Below are 19,141 nucleotides of genomic sequence, written 5' to 3' on the forward strand. Positions count from 1 at the left end.
GGGGTAGGGTGCATACTGTGAAGCTGTGCACTGTGTGATATGAGTGTACTGTCAGCAGAGGTCTCCAGCAAGATGGGCACAGGTAAAGGCTCATGAAAAACATTACAAGAACCAACCATGCATGGACAATATCAGAATAATACCACCAGTAATGCCACGCTTCTGACATAACATATGTGATTTGGAGTGATAATAAAAGATGAGTCTGCACACACACACACACACACACACACACACACACACACACACACACACACACACTTGTACAACTATTATGATACATCCATACCCTGTGAGGGTAAGAACTTGTCCTGGAGATGTTAGAGGTGTTAGGATGGACACTACTATACCTGTATGCAAAAGCATGAGCAATATAGGCTAGTTGACTGGTGTGCATGGCATAAATATATATATATATATATATATATATATATATATATATATATATATATATATATATATATGTATATGTATATCTATAGCACACATGCATCTGGTGTAAAAACTTGATTGGTGTCCCACATCATCAGACAGTCATGTATAGTCTACAAAAAGAATACCTAGGTATGGCCAATAAGCTGTATGACAGCTCACTGTGACAAAGGTGGTACACTTCAGTTACATATCACTGGAAGATGTGTAGGTAGGTGCATGAAGAAGGATACATTGTATGCAGTTACTAGTGTGACAAAGTCTGGAAACTATGAAAGTATTATGCCCTCTGATGTGGATGTCCTTCACATTCCCAGTACTTGTGTTACATTCAAGGAAGCAGTCAGTACTGTGACCACATGCTGGTGGACATTCCACTTACCATGCACCCCAGTACATGGGTCACACTCCTTTTGGTCTGATTATAGGATGTGATGTCAACATTTTACTTGGGTTGTGTGTTTGTGTATCTGACTTAACAAATCCCTCATGTTTTCTTGTCATTGCAGGTATTGTCATGGCTGTGGCAGCAATATTTGGTATGCGTTGATACTGTCTGTATTATACTAATATCACAATTGGAGTCAATGATTGCCCACAATTTGTAGGCCTTCATGCAGCTGTTTGGACCCAGGATGTGTATGTCATCTGTGATGTCCATTACTTAAGTAACGGACAGGATCACTAGACCTGAGATATAAGTCACTTCACATGTTTCAAGATAGTGAGATGCCACATATGTGATATATTGGTCTATCCAGTTGGTGATATAGCTGTTTATGGCCACATATGACAGTGTTGATTGAATACCTCAGTGTGGATTTGTGTCAAATGCTTTGATCTGGTCAAGTTCCACCGGATGATATTTTTGTCATAAAGCATGCCCTCAATGACCTATTTCAGGACATCTATCAGATGTAACAGACATGATTAAGCATTAACGACTTACACAGATCTGTTGCACACAGCTGGAATATTACTAGTGTCCATTTAGAAGAGGTCTATGATGACATGTTGGTCTACCTCACTGTTGAGGAGAGTCAGGATGTCTCTATACATGCATGCATCAGGTACTGTTCCCCCAACTCATATGGGTGCATGTTGTTGTACAGTCTTCTACAGGAACACAGCCTGTGTGGAGGGTGTGTTGAAGTGCAGATTCAACCTTATCAGGAAGGTGTATATCCTGAGTCACACCATAGGTGATCAGTGATGTTGTCACAACCCAGTGATTTCATGTGATAGGCCTGAATGAAGGTAAGACATACTGCCTATCATGATCTGGCCTAGGGTTTTGACACGATCCCCCATACAAGTATCATTGAGAAACCCTCCCAGCTGGGGATTAACCCCTACATCACTAGATGGGTAAACATTTGGCTCACCAACAGAACAGATACTTTCCAGTTGGTGAAACAACCTGTACCAGTAGAGCTGTCACCATTGGCAAGCCCCAGGGATCTGTGCTTTTGGACTCTATTTATCAACAGTTCAGGCTAAAGTATATGGCTTTTGGCTTACCAAGTTTGCTGATTCTTGCATATTGGGTGCAATCATTGAGTCCACCAATGATTATAACATACTACAGGAGAAGGTAACACAGACAAATGATTGGTGACAAAGGCACACGATCTATAAATAAATACAGAAATGTAGCTTTTTTATGTTGTGTGCCTGAAAAGTGAAATTCCATGTTAATTACTGCATTGACAACAGTCCTGCTATCTGAAACCCAGTGATGCAAGCACTGGGAACACATGTCGATAGCAGTCTGAGCTTTGCCCACCATGTATCCACAGTGGTATTGAAAGCCTATGTTGTGCACATAATAAGTCACACCATCATAGTCGGAGCTTAGGATTGTATGACAGCACTGTACTCCAACCTCATCAGAACACTAATGAGGTATAATGCTCTTTTTGCATGTACCTCATCAGACACATGCAGCAGCTGGAGAGACCACAGGGCTTTCTCATGAAGAAAACACAAGGTCTGCAAACTATGCTATGATGTATGTGGACAGATTAAAAGCCATGTCACTGTAATCTGTCTAGCATAGTATGAGGTGACATCTGCCTGTCCTCCATTCCAGTCTCTAACCCTGCCCTGGTAGGAGTACTGCATATCCACATATCTGTTATAGCTGATGATAGCAGTGTCTGTTGAGGAGAATATACTAATAACAGTGTCCTACATGCTAGTATAAAATGCTCTTTGTAATGGCAAGTGAGAGCTCATATACACACACACCCAGTTGACTGCAGTGAGAATAGAACCCCAACGGATCTAAGTATACAGACTACAAATGTCAGTTCTTTAAGCAAGCACCACAGTATAAGTCTGACTTTGAGTGTATCAGACAATACTTTAAAGCTGATGACATCAGCAGTGTCTGCTGAGGGCAATATGGTAATAGTGTCCACATGCTTTTGTAAAATGCTCTCTGTAATGTCAAGCAAGAACATGCACACACACACACACACACACACACACACACACACACACACACACACACACACACACACACACACACACACACACACACACACACACACTTCCAATTGAGTGCAGTGAGAATAGAACCCCTACCTAAGTACACAAACTACAGAACTCAGTATTTTATGCAAGTTCCATGTCACAAGTCTGACTGAGAGTGTCTCAGACAACACTTTGTAGTTGATGACATCAGCACTGTCTGTTGTGGACAATATGGAAATAACAGTGTCCCACATGCTGGTGTAAAATGCTCTCTGTAATGTCAAGAAAGAAAGAGTGAGTGAACACACACACACACACACACACACACACACACACACACACACACACACACACACACTCACACACCAAGTTGAATGCAGTGAGAACAGAACCTTACCTATCTAAGTACACAGACTACAGAGCACAGTACTTTATGCAAGTGCCATGGCATAAGTTTGAATTTACAAGAGTGTAGATCAACTTATAGAAGATGACATCAGCAGACCATGTGGAAGACAAGATGTTGGGAGGCCTGCATAGGTTCATAGCTTCAAGGGTTCATAGGAGGCTACTAGCCTAATGACCATAGGGTGTTTACAAGCCTTGCTGTGTAAAAACACAAGTACCCTTATTGAGCATAGTTAGATGGTTGTTGTGAGCAGAGTGATTTTGTGAGCAACACTGTCTCAGTCCATGAGGGACAGGGGTGCCACCCCTAAGGTGACTTTACAATTACCTAACCATTTGTCAAGGTTACACTTGAAAAGGGTCATTGAGGAGCACTCCTTCACATGCAGTGGGAGCTAATTACAGTATGGTGTCAATTGGTAGGGGATATATCTGTGCCCCCAGCATGTTTTATTTAATTCAAAGGCTAGGTTGAGAACCCTGGACCAGGTTATTCATGTCTCATTTGATTTGCAGATGTCCAACATTTCCAGTAGGGCATGGTCTGAGACTGCTCTGTAGGCCAGACATAGGTCAGCTCTCAGCAGCCTGCATGATACTGAGTACACTAACAGGTCTTTCAGTCTTTCCATGTATGCCATGTTTGGAGTCCCTGAATTCTCCCAGTCACAAACCTCTGTGTTTCCTCCAATAGCTGCAGGTGTCTGGTGAGGTACAGACAGAAGGGAAAATTGTACTTCCAGTTAGTGGTCTGATAAGGGTAGAGTACAGCAGAGCTATGACCTCCCTGGTCTTGGATATGATGTCCATATGTATGAGGTGTACAATACAGAATATATGTCTCACCACTATGGACTCAAAGTGATGAAAGTGTAGATTGCTGTCAACATGTGTTCCCAAGTCTCACATCTCTGAGTTTGAGCTTAGAGGGGTGCTGTGTATATCATAACTAGCAGGGGTACTTCATTGCCAAAGGGCACAGTGAGGCATTGCTTGCTTTAAGGTTCAATCCATGAGTTTTGTACCAATCATTTGTCTGTGTCAGCTCCTTTTGTAATATGTTACCATCACTGGAGGCCTCTATATGAGTGCACCCAGTTAACAGTCATCTGCAAACTTGATAAACAACAAGCCATCTTGTGTTGCCTGTGCTTCAGGGAAGTAGTTTACAAACAGTTGAGGGGCCAGCACAGATCCTTGTGGTATGCCATTGGTAAGTGGGCTAGTGGTGGAGGTGCAGTGGTGGTGGAGGTGGAGTGTGTGTTCTCTTAGTGAGCCAGTTGGCTATCCATCTACTACTCTATGGCCTAATTCCCCGATGAAAATATCCATATAGCACAATTATACTTACAGAAATATAGTACACAGTATACCCACAGTCATATATCTGATAATGAGTCTGATAATACATAAATAAATAAGTAAAAAACAAAATAATAGTGTCTCATCCCTCATACATGTAATTAATATCAGCTCCACTATCTAAAGTGTTAGAACTGTGAGTGAATATAATGGGAAATGGAACAACAGTAAAAGTTTATGGAATATCCTGTATTAGAACACAGTGCCATGAGTATGGCAGTCCTACACTTACACCTGTTGCCACAAGACAGTTGAAATAATGCTTGTTCATGTTTCAGTTCACTGCTATAAACTGCAATGTCACAAATGTAAAAACAGAAAAAGGTTGCTGACCCTGTACTAGAACTTAGGACCATCTGTACTCCAGCCCTACATTTATACCTGCTGCCACAAGAATAGTTACATGACATTCCCTAATATACTAATCATTCTTAAGGTCTCTCTGTTAACCTCTGCGCAAAAACTGCTTAGAGGGTTTGTGCAGTGCCCAACACATTTAATTGGCTGTATCTGTTTTTTTGTTTTTGTCTGTCTGGGTCTTGTCTGCTTCCTGGGTGGTCCAGATGTCCAGTTTGAGCATTGCCTCACTTCGCGCAAATGAGATAAGCACAACCAAACCTGCCATTAATTTCTTCTGATCCTGTGATTGCCCTAAGCACCATATTGTGTAAATACTGGCCAAAAAAATGAAAAACATTTACAGAGACAAAAAGACATGTGCCAACAAATGCAGAGGAGGTTGGATGTTAATGAAGATAACCTGTGAACTGTGTGCTGTTTACTTGCATTCCAACCTTGACTAAAGTACATCTAACACTTTGTAAGTCTAACCTGATACACTGACTAGATGTAGGGCAGTCTGCATTGCTGTTGTGTTTACCTTCTCCTAACCACTAATCATTCACAGCTGCAATCCATTTAAAACAAACACTGAGGGAGTGCCTGCACAATGTTTACATCTGCTGCATAGAGCCAAGGATTTGGGATTCAGCAATTCTAATGACATCACGCTTTATTTGCATCTTCACTGTGATGACAGCCCTGAATCTACATCAAAAGGCAAGCATGTAGCTAGGGAAACTGAAGGTGAGCAGAATTGTTTATGTGGTGAACACAGAGAAGAGTCTATTATTTTGGGATATATCTGCACAAAGGATTACTGATTTTGAGAAGGTATGCATGCATTTTGTCAGCTACATACTGCATATGCTGACATGCAATTATGAATAATCTGTTTAATAGTTTTACATATATATATCTGTGTGTGTGTGTGTGTGTGTGTGTGTGTGTGTGTGTGTGTGTATATGTATATATATATATATATATATATATATATATATATATATATATATATATATATATAGGTTTACATTAAAAACCTTGAAACTGCATCTGTCAACCAGCATGTGGTTGTATGGCAGTTTTCATGTCAGCAGATTGTTGAACCAAAATGTATCGACTACACTACTGCGAAGGAGTAGTGTAGTTTGAGTATTTGGGTTCGATGTTGTGCAGGGAGATTGCAGTTCAGTGAGGAACAGGGAATTAGCCCATTTCCTCACTGTAGTGTGATCTTGGAGTTGGTATATATAATGTGCCAGGGGTATGGAGGGCACATAGCTCCCCCTGGAAAATAGCAGAATTAACATAACATTGACTTTAGAGTGTAAGCATAGACTTTTACATTTTTATTTGTAAGCATTAGTTAGAAGTGCACTGATGGCATGGACACGTTTGTCAGGGTATTTTACAGGTATACATGATTGCCAGTACCTTCACATGAAATATTCTGTATTAAATCTGTTGACATATTTCAGGGACAGTTCATTTGAGAGCACTTTTACCATTTCAAAGGTGCTTTATTAGCCAAGCATGTCATTTGCCTGTTCATTTGAGGGTGGGGGAGTAAAGCTGCATTTCTGTTATGGCACAAAAAAGGATATGTTGCTATTGTTACTCTCTTTTTTTGCATCCAGCCTACTCATCTGAGTCAAATACATCTCAGCTGTCACATGTTAAGGTCAGTGCTGTACAAATCTCCTACCTTTTACTTGCTTACACTACCAAGTAGTGAAATACAAGGATATCCCACTCATTTATATTATTGCCTAATGCACTCCAGGTTTAAGAAGTACCTTGTAAATGCAGCAGTTGCCAAAGTTTTAGCTCAGGGCTGATTATGTCTGATGCAAGCAGTTATACAGCCAATACATGGGGTGGTAAAAAATGTGAGAGTTGCCTGGCATCAATGTTAGTATATGTATGTGCATAAGAGGAAGGTTTACGGTCCCTAGGTGGTGAGTGAGTGTGCTATGTGCTCTCTCTTAGCCAATGCAAGGGCATATTGAGCATGCTTATGTATGCCTATACCCACAGCAGCTGGTGGTTCCCCCCTCTGACTCATCATCTGCTTGTGGCTGCAGTGTCCTTGGCACTGGTGGTGGGATGTGTGTGTTCCTTTCCCTTGCTGATCCTGATGAAGCTGTTTTCACAGGATGATGATGTGTAGCATGGCACATACTGTGAATATTTCTGTGCATGTCCACGGATTGTACTGCAGGGCTCCCCAAGATGTATCTAGGCACTGCAACCATCACTTCAGCAGCCCAAGCACATGCTATGTGATGTTTCTGCTTTGAGTGTGTGCCTCATGGCATTCTTCAGTTGGTGTGTGTGCATTTCTGATGGGTGTCATCAGCCACAGTTATAGAGCATAACCTGCACCCCTACTAAATGACCCTGTGGGATATCCCCCTAGTGAACATCTGGCACATTTGGGAAGTGTGCCAGATATGTGAGTCATGGTAACTGCCAGGGTTGCCAGCACACACGTTTAAGTTGATTCCCTTGGCATTACGCACAACTTGGCAGTTAATAGAATGATATATCTGTATGTTTATGTAGACCCAACCCTGATCCTCGGACGGTGCCCTAATTTCTATATGTGTGCTGTTTATGGAACTCAGTACTTCAGGGTAGTGTGCTATATGGTAGAACTCCTGCATATTTGTGGCCCTCTTCTCAGGAGTACGGGGGAAATATATCTGGTCACTGGCATGTTGAAAAATAGCGTTCAGGAACTGATGGAGGATCCTGGATGCTGATGCCTGTGACTCCCCCAACATGTCCCCTGTTAGTCTCAAAAAAGTACCAGTAGCTAAGATTCTGAGTGCTGCACATACCTTTGTCTCCACTGGGATGGGTTCTCCTTGGTTGGTCTTGGCTTTGAGCTGAGGACGACAGAGGTTGCAGAGTTCCTGTAGTGTGCCCTTATCAATCCTGTATTACCCTACAATTTCCACATCATGTAGGTTGAGAAAAGTTAAACGGGGTCCTGAAAACTCTTATCTTTCTTGCCCTAGGTAGCTGCGGCAGCATAGGCTTCAGCCTGTTGCACATGCAAATGAATTAAAGCAGCAGCAGTCCCTAACATTCTTTCTCTACAGACACCTTTCTGTGGCTGTATTCCAGTAGGTTTTGGAATTTGCAGAGAAAACCAGCACGGAGTCTACAGGGTTGCTTTATAGTTTGTTGAATGGCTCCACCATGTTGGATTGGTGGATGAGCATGCAATTCAGCTGCTTATGCTGTAATTAGCATGACACAGAATTTGCATTGTGCAGTGGTGCGCGCCTCTACATGGCGCTTATTAAATTTAAAACTCTTTGCTACCGTGTGGGCGTTGCACTGCGATGCACACATGGTATAAAAGTACCATATAGGGTTTATTGAATTTGGCTGTTAGTGTTTTTCATTTTAGGATTTTGTCAATGATTATTAAGTTTTCCACAGATTGGAGAAGTAGTAAGTTTTGATGGAGAAAATGTACATTCATTGACATTTCTTGTAAATAGTTATATTTTGTATTACAGACATGCAGCTTCATTAGGCACAGACACAAATTAAAAATAATAAATAATTGAATAACACATTGGCTCAATCATTATTTTTCTTTCAGATCAGTTAAAAACTGTTTTGAAAGAACATTGTAATTCGGAAAAAAAAATTGGAAGAATGAAGAGTGGCTGTAAAGCTGATTGTCCAAGGAAACGTAAAAAATGAGACTGTAATCCCAAAAAAGATAATTAAATCAAAGGGACTAATAGACACTATTTTGCTTGTATGTTTGTATGTCCAGACTCTGAAATGTATTTTCATACCTCACCCTGCCCCAAGTAAAAAATGTAGACGTATGAATGATTCTTTATTTATTTGCCATAATATACTCTTAATTATTTAATGAATTAGTCAAGGTTTGCCCATGTGCAAAATCAGTGAGCATAAACAGAGTATTTTTAATTTTGGAGATACATTTTGATCTGATGCTAAATGAGGCAAGTTGTTTCTGTACACAAACATATTATATATTTTGTGGAGCAGAAACCGGAAGTGTCAACATGAAGGTGGTTGCCAAATGTTATTATCTGTATTACGTACACTCTAAGAATAATTCTTTAGGGTACTGACTGTTTAGTCTCTTTACAAAACATCCAAAACAGTGTAGTCTTGACAGTACACAGTTATACAGTTCAGTATATATATATATATGGTGGTGTAGGCAAATCTAACATGGCAACATGGAAATATGATATGATAAAGAACGTCACAAGTTACGGGCCAGACAGAAATAACTATGAGCCAAAGTTTCTCTTCTCAAAACTGATGCTCTATATGTTTCATTTACCCTTGCCGTTATAACCTGGTTTATGACCAAAAAGGGTTGAAAGTGACCAGTTCACTTAGCCAGTTAGCAAAGAAATAAAAATAAACTAAAATAAAATAATACATTGTCTCACTTTTTCACCTGAAAAAAAAACATTATTACCTGGGGCTGTAGCAGGTGACACAAAATGATTATAGGGTATAATTGGGACAGGGAGTAGAGAGGAGCCAGGGTAAAAAAAATGACTATGTTGAACTGGAAACCAGTTACACATGCTGCAACTCTGTATGATGCAAAGCAACTCATACATAAGCCCTCTTCAGATTTAGAAAAGGAAGAAAAATAAGAGTACTCGGCTTCAGCCTGGAAGAAAGAGGTAAAAACACAAGTCTTTAAAAAATATGGAAGCAATGAAGTACTGTGACAGGACCATAAAATTATCTTTAATGAAAAGAGGCCATCAGACAGAGAAATTATTGTTAAGGAGGGTGACTATAAGGAGATGAGGGAATATATGCACAATCTAAGTATCTTTGAAAGATTATTGGTTTATGCCTAATTTATTACAAAGCAAGAACAAGAGCCAATATTTTAAAGACTAATCTAAGAATTTTAACTTTATCTTTTGCAGGATGACTGTATTGACTTCTCATTGTCTCCAGGTGAAGTCTGGAAAGAAATGTCTTTGAGGTAAAGCATAATCATATTTTGTGTGTAAGTAATGAAATGCATATTTTCCATTATGTTTATTACTGAGAATAGTTGTACACTGTATATAATTTTATATAAGGAAAGGAATATTTATGCTACCTTTTTAAGTTATTGCACATGTGAAGCTAGTAGTTTTGTCATGAAAATGTAAATGGTAATGATCATAATTTTGTTGCTTATTCGGATGCTGCTTTAATGCTGCACATGATTTCATTTGTTCTGTTTGAGTCATCTGCTACTTTAAATAAAGTACTTAGAGAAAATACCACAGACACAACTAGTACTACTTTACTGTATTAAAGGATTACACAGGCGGCATTTTTCAGTTATTTGTTAGATTATGGTTACCAGATGACCTGATGTCTATTATTAATTTAAAGTTTTCCTTTCATTTTCCTGTTGGTAAATGTGTTCATCATTAGCTCCTTAGATTAATTGTGGGTTTACTGAAAACACCAAAGATTGATGGTCATCATATTAATGATTGTTGCAGTAGCCTTAGCTATATGGGTTATATCCTACCAAGGATTTAACAGCTGATCAGCTTCTAAATCTTCAGGGCACCTTCCATGTGCCCAAACTGTAAGGCAGCTTGAGCTAATCTGACTAAAACACATGTTTGGGTGTGAAGTCCGTAAGGGCTTTACTGCCTCTGAAGAGTATGCTCCTCTAATGATTTTGAGGATTGACTAGCAGCTTGTGCTGTTCTTTTCCTGGGCAGATAAGTTCCCTTTGTGGGTAAAAAATCTTCCATTTTCTTATGCTGTTTTAGCACTTTCCTCTTCAGGAAAGTTATTTTAAAACCAGGAGTGTTGTGTTTTAACAGACTGTCATGAGACTGGTATGTATTTTTAAGCAGAGCTTTCTTTTTTCCCGTTTGTTTAAAAGTGGTGTAAAGTAACTGAACACTTTTTTCTGTGGAGAAATTATGTATATTTTTCTGTTGTGGGTCTGGCATAGTATTTTAAAGTGCTTTTTACTGTGTTTTTTCTTTCAAAAAAGTAACTTTTCTAAACTGATAGGGTTTACTGATGTTTGCTGCTTGTCGCCCCTGGGAAAGAGAAACCATTTTTGGCTTGACCGTGAAGCAGACTACCAGTCCCATTGTCGGTCCTTCTTCCAGACACACGCACAAAAAAAAATAAAAATAAATAAATAAATAAGCAAACAGCCTCTGCCACCACAACAGGCTATCAATTTGCTTTAGCCACAGGTTTGCATTTGTTGCACCTCAGACCACTAGTGTTTTTCCCAGTATCCCTCTGGTGTAGCACCTACAGCTACGATGGACCAGGGGTTAGCCATGCCCTCTGAGGTTGTTGGGGTCTCCTCAGTTGACAAGGGAGAACTACTCTAGTTGGTCCTGGGAGAGGGAACAGGGATGATTTCTCTTGTGTGTCAAAACGCTGTGCCCATCCTTGAGGAAGCAGCTGCTGCCATTAGTAACACTGTTGGCCCCTCTTTTTCCTGTAAAAAAGAAACCGAAAAACAAGCAAGTATCTACTCCTCCTCAAATTTGTTTGTATAGGAGTAGTGTACTGGTTCTGACTCAGAGTTTAATTCAGGCTATTGATCCTTCTTGTAAAGTAGTTTCTGGTAAAAGAAATAGGGATAATCTCTTTTCCTGAAGAGAATTCAAGATTCTGAATCTGAACAGGAAGATGCAGGGGGTAGATACAGTGTTTTTTCCTCAGATTTCTGATTTAGACTCAGAGTAGAACTCAGTTTCTGATTCTTCTTGTGGAGGTTTCTCTTTCTCTGCGACTGTTGCCAGACTATGCCAGTGTTTTCAGTGGTGAAAACTGAGGTTTTTCAGTTCCTTAGAAAATACTATGAGTTGTTACAAAAGGATTTTCCAGATCCTGCACCCATTCCTTTTGTTCTGTCTGCTTTAGAGAATGTATTAAGTTCCTTAGTCTTTTAAATGCTCATACAGTATTCCCAAACCCGACACAGCTTCCATAGCTCTAGCTGATCCCACTGCTGCTAAATCAATTCCAATCCTATTCTTTCTGATGAGGATGGAAAAATTATTGATAGGTATTGGCAAAAAGTGCGTACGTCAACTTTGATTTTCAAAATTTTGAATTGTCAGGCTCATATGTTAAGAGTTTATTCTAATTAATTGTGAAAGTATGACAAATATTTATCTGCAATTTCCTCTTGTGTGGAAAAATATGCTTTAAATAACTTAGTTTTTTATTGCACAGGTCACTACTTATTGTTTACAGTGTGTATATGAATCTGTTGATATGTGTTCCAGGGCTATGGCCACTGGCACTGTTTTGATTAGGTTTGCATGACTGCATTCTCAGAACCTCCCAGATGACATTAAAAATGAGAGTTTAAATTCACCATTGGACAAAGATTTAGTGTTTGCCCAATTTGCTACAGTGGTGATGAAAAGGTATAAAGAAAGGGGCGAGCTGATCCAGGGAATCTCTGATTTTTCAGCTCTCCTTTTCCAAATTTTCCAAGAGATTTTCTATCTCCTCATCTAGTTTTGGCAAAAAGCAAAATGAACACTCTCAACAGAATTCACTTAAACAGATGTTTAAGAAGAAATGGCAAGGGGGTTCTAAAAAAGAAGTCTCAAACCTCCTGAAACCAAGTACAGTCCAACAAGTCTGAATGACTGTTTAAGAGACCTTGTAAAACCCCCCTCCCCAACCATGGCCCATGTTTTTCTTCAAAAAAGTTTGAATCTCCATTTTCTCTTTGACAATAGATTACTTCAGATAAATGGGTTCTGAAAATTATTCTTGAAGGTTACAGATGGCAGTTGGGGGAAATTTCTCCTTTCCATGGGGTCATTCCTTATCCTCCAGCTTAGACTCTTTTTGTCTTCACCAGTTCTTCATTACATGTTGTTCGAAGGAGTGATAGGACCAGTTCCTCCTTCCTAGGTAGAGAAGGGGTTATATTCAAGGATGTTCTTAGTGCCAAAGAAAGAAAGAAAGAAAATTCTTTAAGACCAGTTCTGGATCCTTCCTTTCTAAACCTGTTTGTGATAGTGCCAATATTCAAAAAGATTTCACTTCTTAACCTGTTACCTCTTGTTCCTCTTTCGAGTTTCCTGGTAACACTAGACTTAAAGATGCTTATCACCACATCCTTATTTGTACAGACTTCAGAAGTTTGTTAAGGTTTTGTGTGTCTGGATCACATTATCAGTTCTCTGCCTTAGTCGCTGGACTATCCACCGCACCAGGAGTGATCACAAAGTGTTAAGCTCCAGTTATAGCTCATTGCAGGCTACAGAATATCCACATTTTTCTATATTTAGACAACTTACTTACCTTTGCAGAGCCTTTTGCAAAGTACCAGGAATTTCTGTTTTGAGTGAGAGATGTCTTACACAAGCTGGGATTCCAAGAGAATATTCAAAAACCTTTCTTGACTCCTTCACACAGGATTTGGTTTCTGGAATGTCAACTAGACATCTCAGATCAAAGAGCTTTTCTTCCACTGGAAAAGAAAAAAAGATCTTTACCTAGATCTATTTCTAAGATTTTCCAGTCAGCCTTTGGTTAATGTGATGGAATACCTCAGGATTTTGGGTCTTATGGCATCTATGATTCTAATGATACTCCTAGTAACACTCCACCTGAGAAAGATACAGTGGTATCTGAAATCCCTTTGGTCCCAGCACCAACATCACTTATCTTTTCAAATCCCAGTGCTAGGGTTTGTCAGAAGAGAAATTGTTTGGTGGATACAACAGATATCCTTAAATCCATGTCTCCCCTTCTTCCTCCCTGCTCCAAAGCAGTCAGTCACTACAGATACTTTAGAGTTTGCTCAGGGAACAGTTTCAGGAGGAATAAAAGTGCAAGGGTGTGGCACACCAACGACAGATGCAAGCACATAAATATGTATATACTTGCCCTGATCAAGGTTCTCAACTCTCTGAATCATTGGTGGTCCATGTGACCTCTTCATGTGGTTACAGACAGTATCACAGTCATGTGGTTTATCAACAAGCAAGGGAGAACCTTGGGACAGCGGTTTACAGCACAGTCTCACTATACAGGCATTCTACATTCTGTCAGAGCAAAACTGAGTGGCAAGCAAGCTGATCAGGACAGAGGTAAACCCTCACAAATGGAAATTAGATCTGGAAGGTCTCCAAGGCTTGATCCATCTGCAGGGAGTTCCACAGATATACCTGTTTACCTCCCGTCTGAACAATCAACTGTGAGGATTCTGCTTCAGGACTCCATGCAAGAAGGCCTGGAAGACAGATGCTGCTTCCTTTCCTTGGACAGGAATGTTTTCTGTGTGATTTTCCACCCTTTTCACTAATATCTAAGGTACTTATGATTCAGAATCAGTCCAACAAGATCATTGTGGTGACTCCCTTCTGGCCCTGGCAATCTTGGAAACGGGGAAATCACCATAAGCTTCCTCACAGAATGGATTTACTCATCCAACAATAGGGCTTTTGATGCACCCAACAGCAATAATTTTCAACTGACTGCCTGAGTGATAGGGTCTTAATTCCTTTTAGGCACCTGTTTACTGGGGACATGTAGCAGGTAGTAGTGGAGACAAGAAAGATTGCTACTAGAAATGTCTATATTAGCAAATGGAAATGTTTTTGTAGTTGGTGCCAGTTGCATAACCATCACCCATTCAGGGCTAGTTGTTCTCTGATTTTGTAATATGTGTGTGAGTTACTATCATATGGCCTTTCTTATTCCTCTTTGAAGGTTCATTTATCAACCATTTCTGCCTGCCTGCCTGTGGATTCTCCTCTTTCAATGCAGTCTAATGACAGAATGTTTTTGAAAAAGGTTTTGCATAAGAAGCCTAAAAAAACAAAAAAACTGTGGTTACTCCTTAGGATCTTAATTTTGTGTTAGAGAAGCTAACACTTCTTCCATTTAAACTAACTAATCTGGATGACTTGAGGTTCTTAACATGATCTCTGCAAGAAGTGTACTTGAGTGGCAAACTCTTATGATGTATGATGAATCAACCCTATTTCATTTTCCGTAAGTACATGGTATCTTTGAGAACTAATACCTCTTTTATGCCTAAATTAGTGCCTGAGTTTATTGTAAGCCAAACTATCCATCTCTCTGTTTTCTCTCCTGAACCTAAAAATGATGGAGAAAGGATACTGTATACCTTCAATGTCCACAGAGGACTCTGGTACTATCTTGACAGAACTAAATATTTCAGATCTTCAGATCAATTGTTCATTTCTTCTGAAGGTAAGAAGAAAAGACAACCTGTGTTAAAACTGACTAGTTACAAATGTTTGTCTAAGGCTATTACTTTTTGCTACATTTACCATAACAAAACTATTCCAGGCAGGTCCAAAGCCCACTCTTCCAGAGCCATGGCTTCATCCATGACTTTTTGGAAAGGGATGGATTCTAGAAGTATTCTAGAAGATACTGCTTGGTCCTCTGTGCATACTTTATTAGCTTGATTCCTTCTCTTTAGGTGTAGATTAGGCTTTGATAAGACCATTTCCAGGGGATCCTGGACTCTTCTTCCACCTCCCAAATGTACATTATGTAGGTAGCTAGGGTAATTTACCCATATAAATAAGGCTACTGCAGCAGCAATTAGTATGATGAACATAGTTCAGTTATGTATGTGAACTTAGTATAACAGTACATGTTCAAATGATCACTGCTGCAGTAGCTGCTCCCTCTCTCCAGCCCCTAGTTATTCTTGTGTGCTTTTTATGCTAGGGTATGGTGATTTATTTATTTGTTGTTGTTATTGTTCCTAGCTCAGGGCTCAGCATCCCTCTCCTTCTTTACAGGAAAGCTGTGAAGGATTTCATACTCAACTTGTCTTTTAGTCTGCTCAGCTTAAGCTGCCTGACATTTTGGGTGTTTGGAAGGTGCCCTGAAGCCTTGAAAGCTCTGTGATGTTCTTCGTCTTCCATTGCTGCAGTCCTGACTATTGGGTATAGTCCGCGTCCCAGTCGGCCCGAATACCAGAGTATAAGGCTGACGTCGGTCAGGGCGCATTAGACTGACGTCAATACGTCAGGGTACTAATGCGCATGACCGACGTCATATCCTCAGTCTTTTTTGCCGCATGGTCCGATGCAGAAGCAGTTTTGCGAGTGCAGGTTGGCGTACTGAAATACTTCTGAAACCGGAGTTTCAGACCGAAACAGAGTTGGCTAAGTACCCCGTTGGGGAATGTTTTGGTTTTTTCTTGCCTCAGTATTTTACCGGATGTCAGAAAAAGTGAATAACTGTATTTCTTGCGGGAAACAGATACCTCATAGGGATTATCATACCTTGTGTATACCTGGTTTAGGGCCTGAGCACGACGTTGTTGGTTGCCGCTCTTGTGCTAGGTTTAACAAACGCACTATTAAGAGGAGGTTAGACTGTGCCAGGTTAGTGTTTGGGAAGCGTTGCAATTATAAAATGCCGTCGGATGCTCCGGCCCGCCTCCAAGAAGCGCAAGGATAAAACAGTGAAGCCTAGGGTTGAGGAACCGGCAGTCCCGGACGCCGGTTCTTTAGAAGGCTCAGTGGAGCCGGAGGTTTTGCCAGGAGTTTCCATGGAGTCCCAGGCAGAAACTATACTCTTACAGGATGTGCCTTCTCAGGAGGTAGGCCAGGCTGAGGGGGCTTCTCAGGTGACTGTTCTTCCCTCTCTTCCCAAGGTAGTTAGGGCCTCTCCTTCTGTTGCCAAAACTTCTATGAGAGGTAGGCCTACTTCAGCTTCAGTGGGGCTTCTCCTACCATTTCAGGTTCTGTACCTAAGAAACATATGCTTAAGATGGCAGAAGATTTGATTACTATGATTAGGGGTTCTATGCCCCGCCTGATAAGAGGCCTAGGGTGGAACCGAGTTTGATTGTTTTGAACAGTGTTCTGAGGCTTCAGAATCTTCTGTGGAAGGTTTGCAGGAGTATCCTACCTATTCTGATTCTGATGTGGATGATTCCACTCCTACAGCGTCTCCACCTGAGGATTTCTCATTTTCAGAGACTTTGCATTCCATGAGGGAGCACTTTAAATGGGAAGGCCAGGATTACTCTGACTCTAGGAAAAGGCTTCGGAGTTCTTGTTTTACCCCAGCATAGGCCTTTAGCTATTCCTCCTGTGTTGAATGTGGTGGAAGATGTTTTTGCAGAGGCTTCCCTGAACCCTGACTCTTTGCCTCCTGCTCCTGTTAAGCCTGATAGGTATTATAGGGTGCCCGAAGCTCATAAATATTTGTTTAAGAGTCCTAGGGCGGACCCAGAAACTATTTCTCAGGGGCCTAAGGGTGTAAAAGCTTCTGTGGTTAAAAATCCTGTCCCCACTGATAAAGAGGCGAGGGCTTTGGATAGGTGGGGAAAGAAAGTGTACACTTCTTCCACTTTAGCCATGAGAGCTTTAAATTGTCAGTTTCACATGTTAAAATATCAGAATTACCTTCTTTCACAATTGAAATCTAGGTGGATGCTTTGGCGGAAGGTATTGAGTGTAAAGAGTTGCTGGATTTGGTTCATGTGTCTGAACAAGTGGGTAAGCATTCTTTGCAATGTGGTTTTGATGCTGTACAGGCCTCCTCGAGGGTGGCTGCTACCAGCTCTGTTCTTCGCAGGCATGCCTGGTTGAAGGATCAGAATTTAGCTGAGCATGTTAAGACAAGGATTTTGGATGCTCCTTTACAGTCTGATGTGTTGTTTGGTTCGCCTGTGGAAGCTGTTTTAAAGAAAATGGAGGACAAAGCTAAGTCTATGCAAACTGTTAAAGATTTTTTGCAGGTGCAGCCACCGAAGTTTAGTAGAAATTGGCCTGCTAAGGGGTGGACATATCCTGCTTATGATTCTCAGTCTAGGGGTAGGTCTAGACGTGGTAGGGGCAGGGCTCAAAGTTCTTTTAGGCCTAGAACAGGGAGTTCACCTGCTCAGACTTCTGGTGAGGGCAGGGGTCAGTCCTTTCGTAAACAGACCCAATGACCTGTTTTTTCAGCTGCCAGCAGATTCACGTCTGGCAGCTCCTTTGGGGGGAAGACTGTCTCTTTTCAAAGAAAATTGGGATATAATTACTCAAGACAACTGGGTGTTGGGTATCATTCACCACGGTTACAGATTTTATTTCCATACAATGCCCCCTTTCAAAGGCATGCCAGACGTTCCTCCTCTACAAAGAAAAGAGGCTCACAAGCAAGTTTTACAGTTACTTCACATAGGGGCCATTCAGCCAGTCCCTGTGTTAGAGAGGGGCCTAGGATTTTATTCTCGCCTGTTCCTTGTACCAAAGAAGGGGAACACGTGGAGACCAATTTTGGATTTATCTCTCCTCAACACGTTTTGGACATTCCCAAGTTCAAGATGTTGACGTTACAACAGCTTTTACCTCTGCTGGGCAAAGATCACTGGATGGTAACTTTAGATCTCAAGGAAGCTTACCTTCATGTGCCTATAAGGCTAAGTTGCAGAAAGTATCTGCGGTTTCGAGCTGGAAATTCTCATTATCAGTTCTCTGCATTGCCCTTTGGCTTATCTACTGCCCAGAGTATTCACAAAGGTTCTGGCTCCAGTGATAGCTTACTTCAGGCTTCAAGGAATTCAAATCTATCCTTACTTGGACGACTGCCTGATTATGGCTCAAGAAAAGGAAGACCTTCTACAGCATCTGGAATATGTTATAGCAGTGCTAAGATGCCTAGGGTATTCTGTGAACGAAATAAAGTCCAGTCTAGTACCCTCTCAAGACATGTGCTTTCTGGGTGTAAGACTGAATACAGCAGCCCAGATGGCCTTTTTAACCCCGGACAAACAAAAGAGTCTGTCACTTTACTTCCATCAACTATCTCATCAGTCCGTGCTGACTGCAAGGACAGTCCTTCAAGCATTAGGGTTCATGGCATCTTGTATTCTGGTGCTTCCCAATGCCAAACTGCATATGAGGAAGCTACAATGGTATCTCAAAATGTATGGACACAGCACTGCCAGGATTTGGACACTGTCATTCAAATAATACCTTGCATTCAAAAGGAATTTTTGTGGTGGGCTCAGGAATGTCACCTAAACAAGGGACTCTCTGTGACCCGGCCAGAGGCAAGTCAGATTCTAACGACAGATGCCTCGGACACTGCTTGGGGAGCTCAT

General features: G+C 40.9%; 1 protein-coding gene across 1 annotated transcript in view; it reads left to right on the top strand.

Moving 5' to 3' along the window:
• Positions 1–19,141, top strand: part of LOC122797638 (coiled-coil domain-containing protein 178-like) — a 1,250,322-nt gene that overhangs the window by 435,965 nt on the left and 795,216 nt on the right. The window contains exon 5 of the mRNA XM_044066183.1: positions 9,975–10,033. Within this exon, the coding sequence (XP_043922118.1) occupies positions 9,975–10,033 (59 nt within the window). The remainder of the gene's footprint in view (positions 1–9,974; positions 10,034–19,141) is intronic.

This window comes from Protopterus annectens, chromosome 3.part1, assembly GCF_019279795.1.
Source record: "Protopterus annectens isolate FY-2018-M chromosome 3.part1, PAN1.0, whole genome shotgun sequence".
NCBI lineage: Eukaryota > Metazoa > Chordata > Ceratodontiformes > Protopteridae > Protopterus > Protopterus annectens.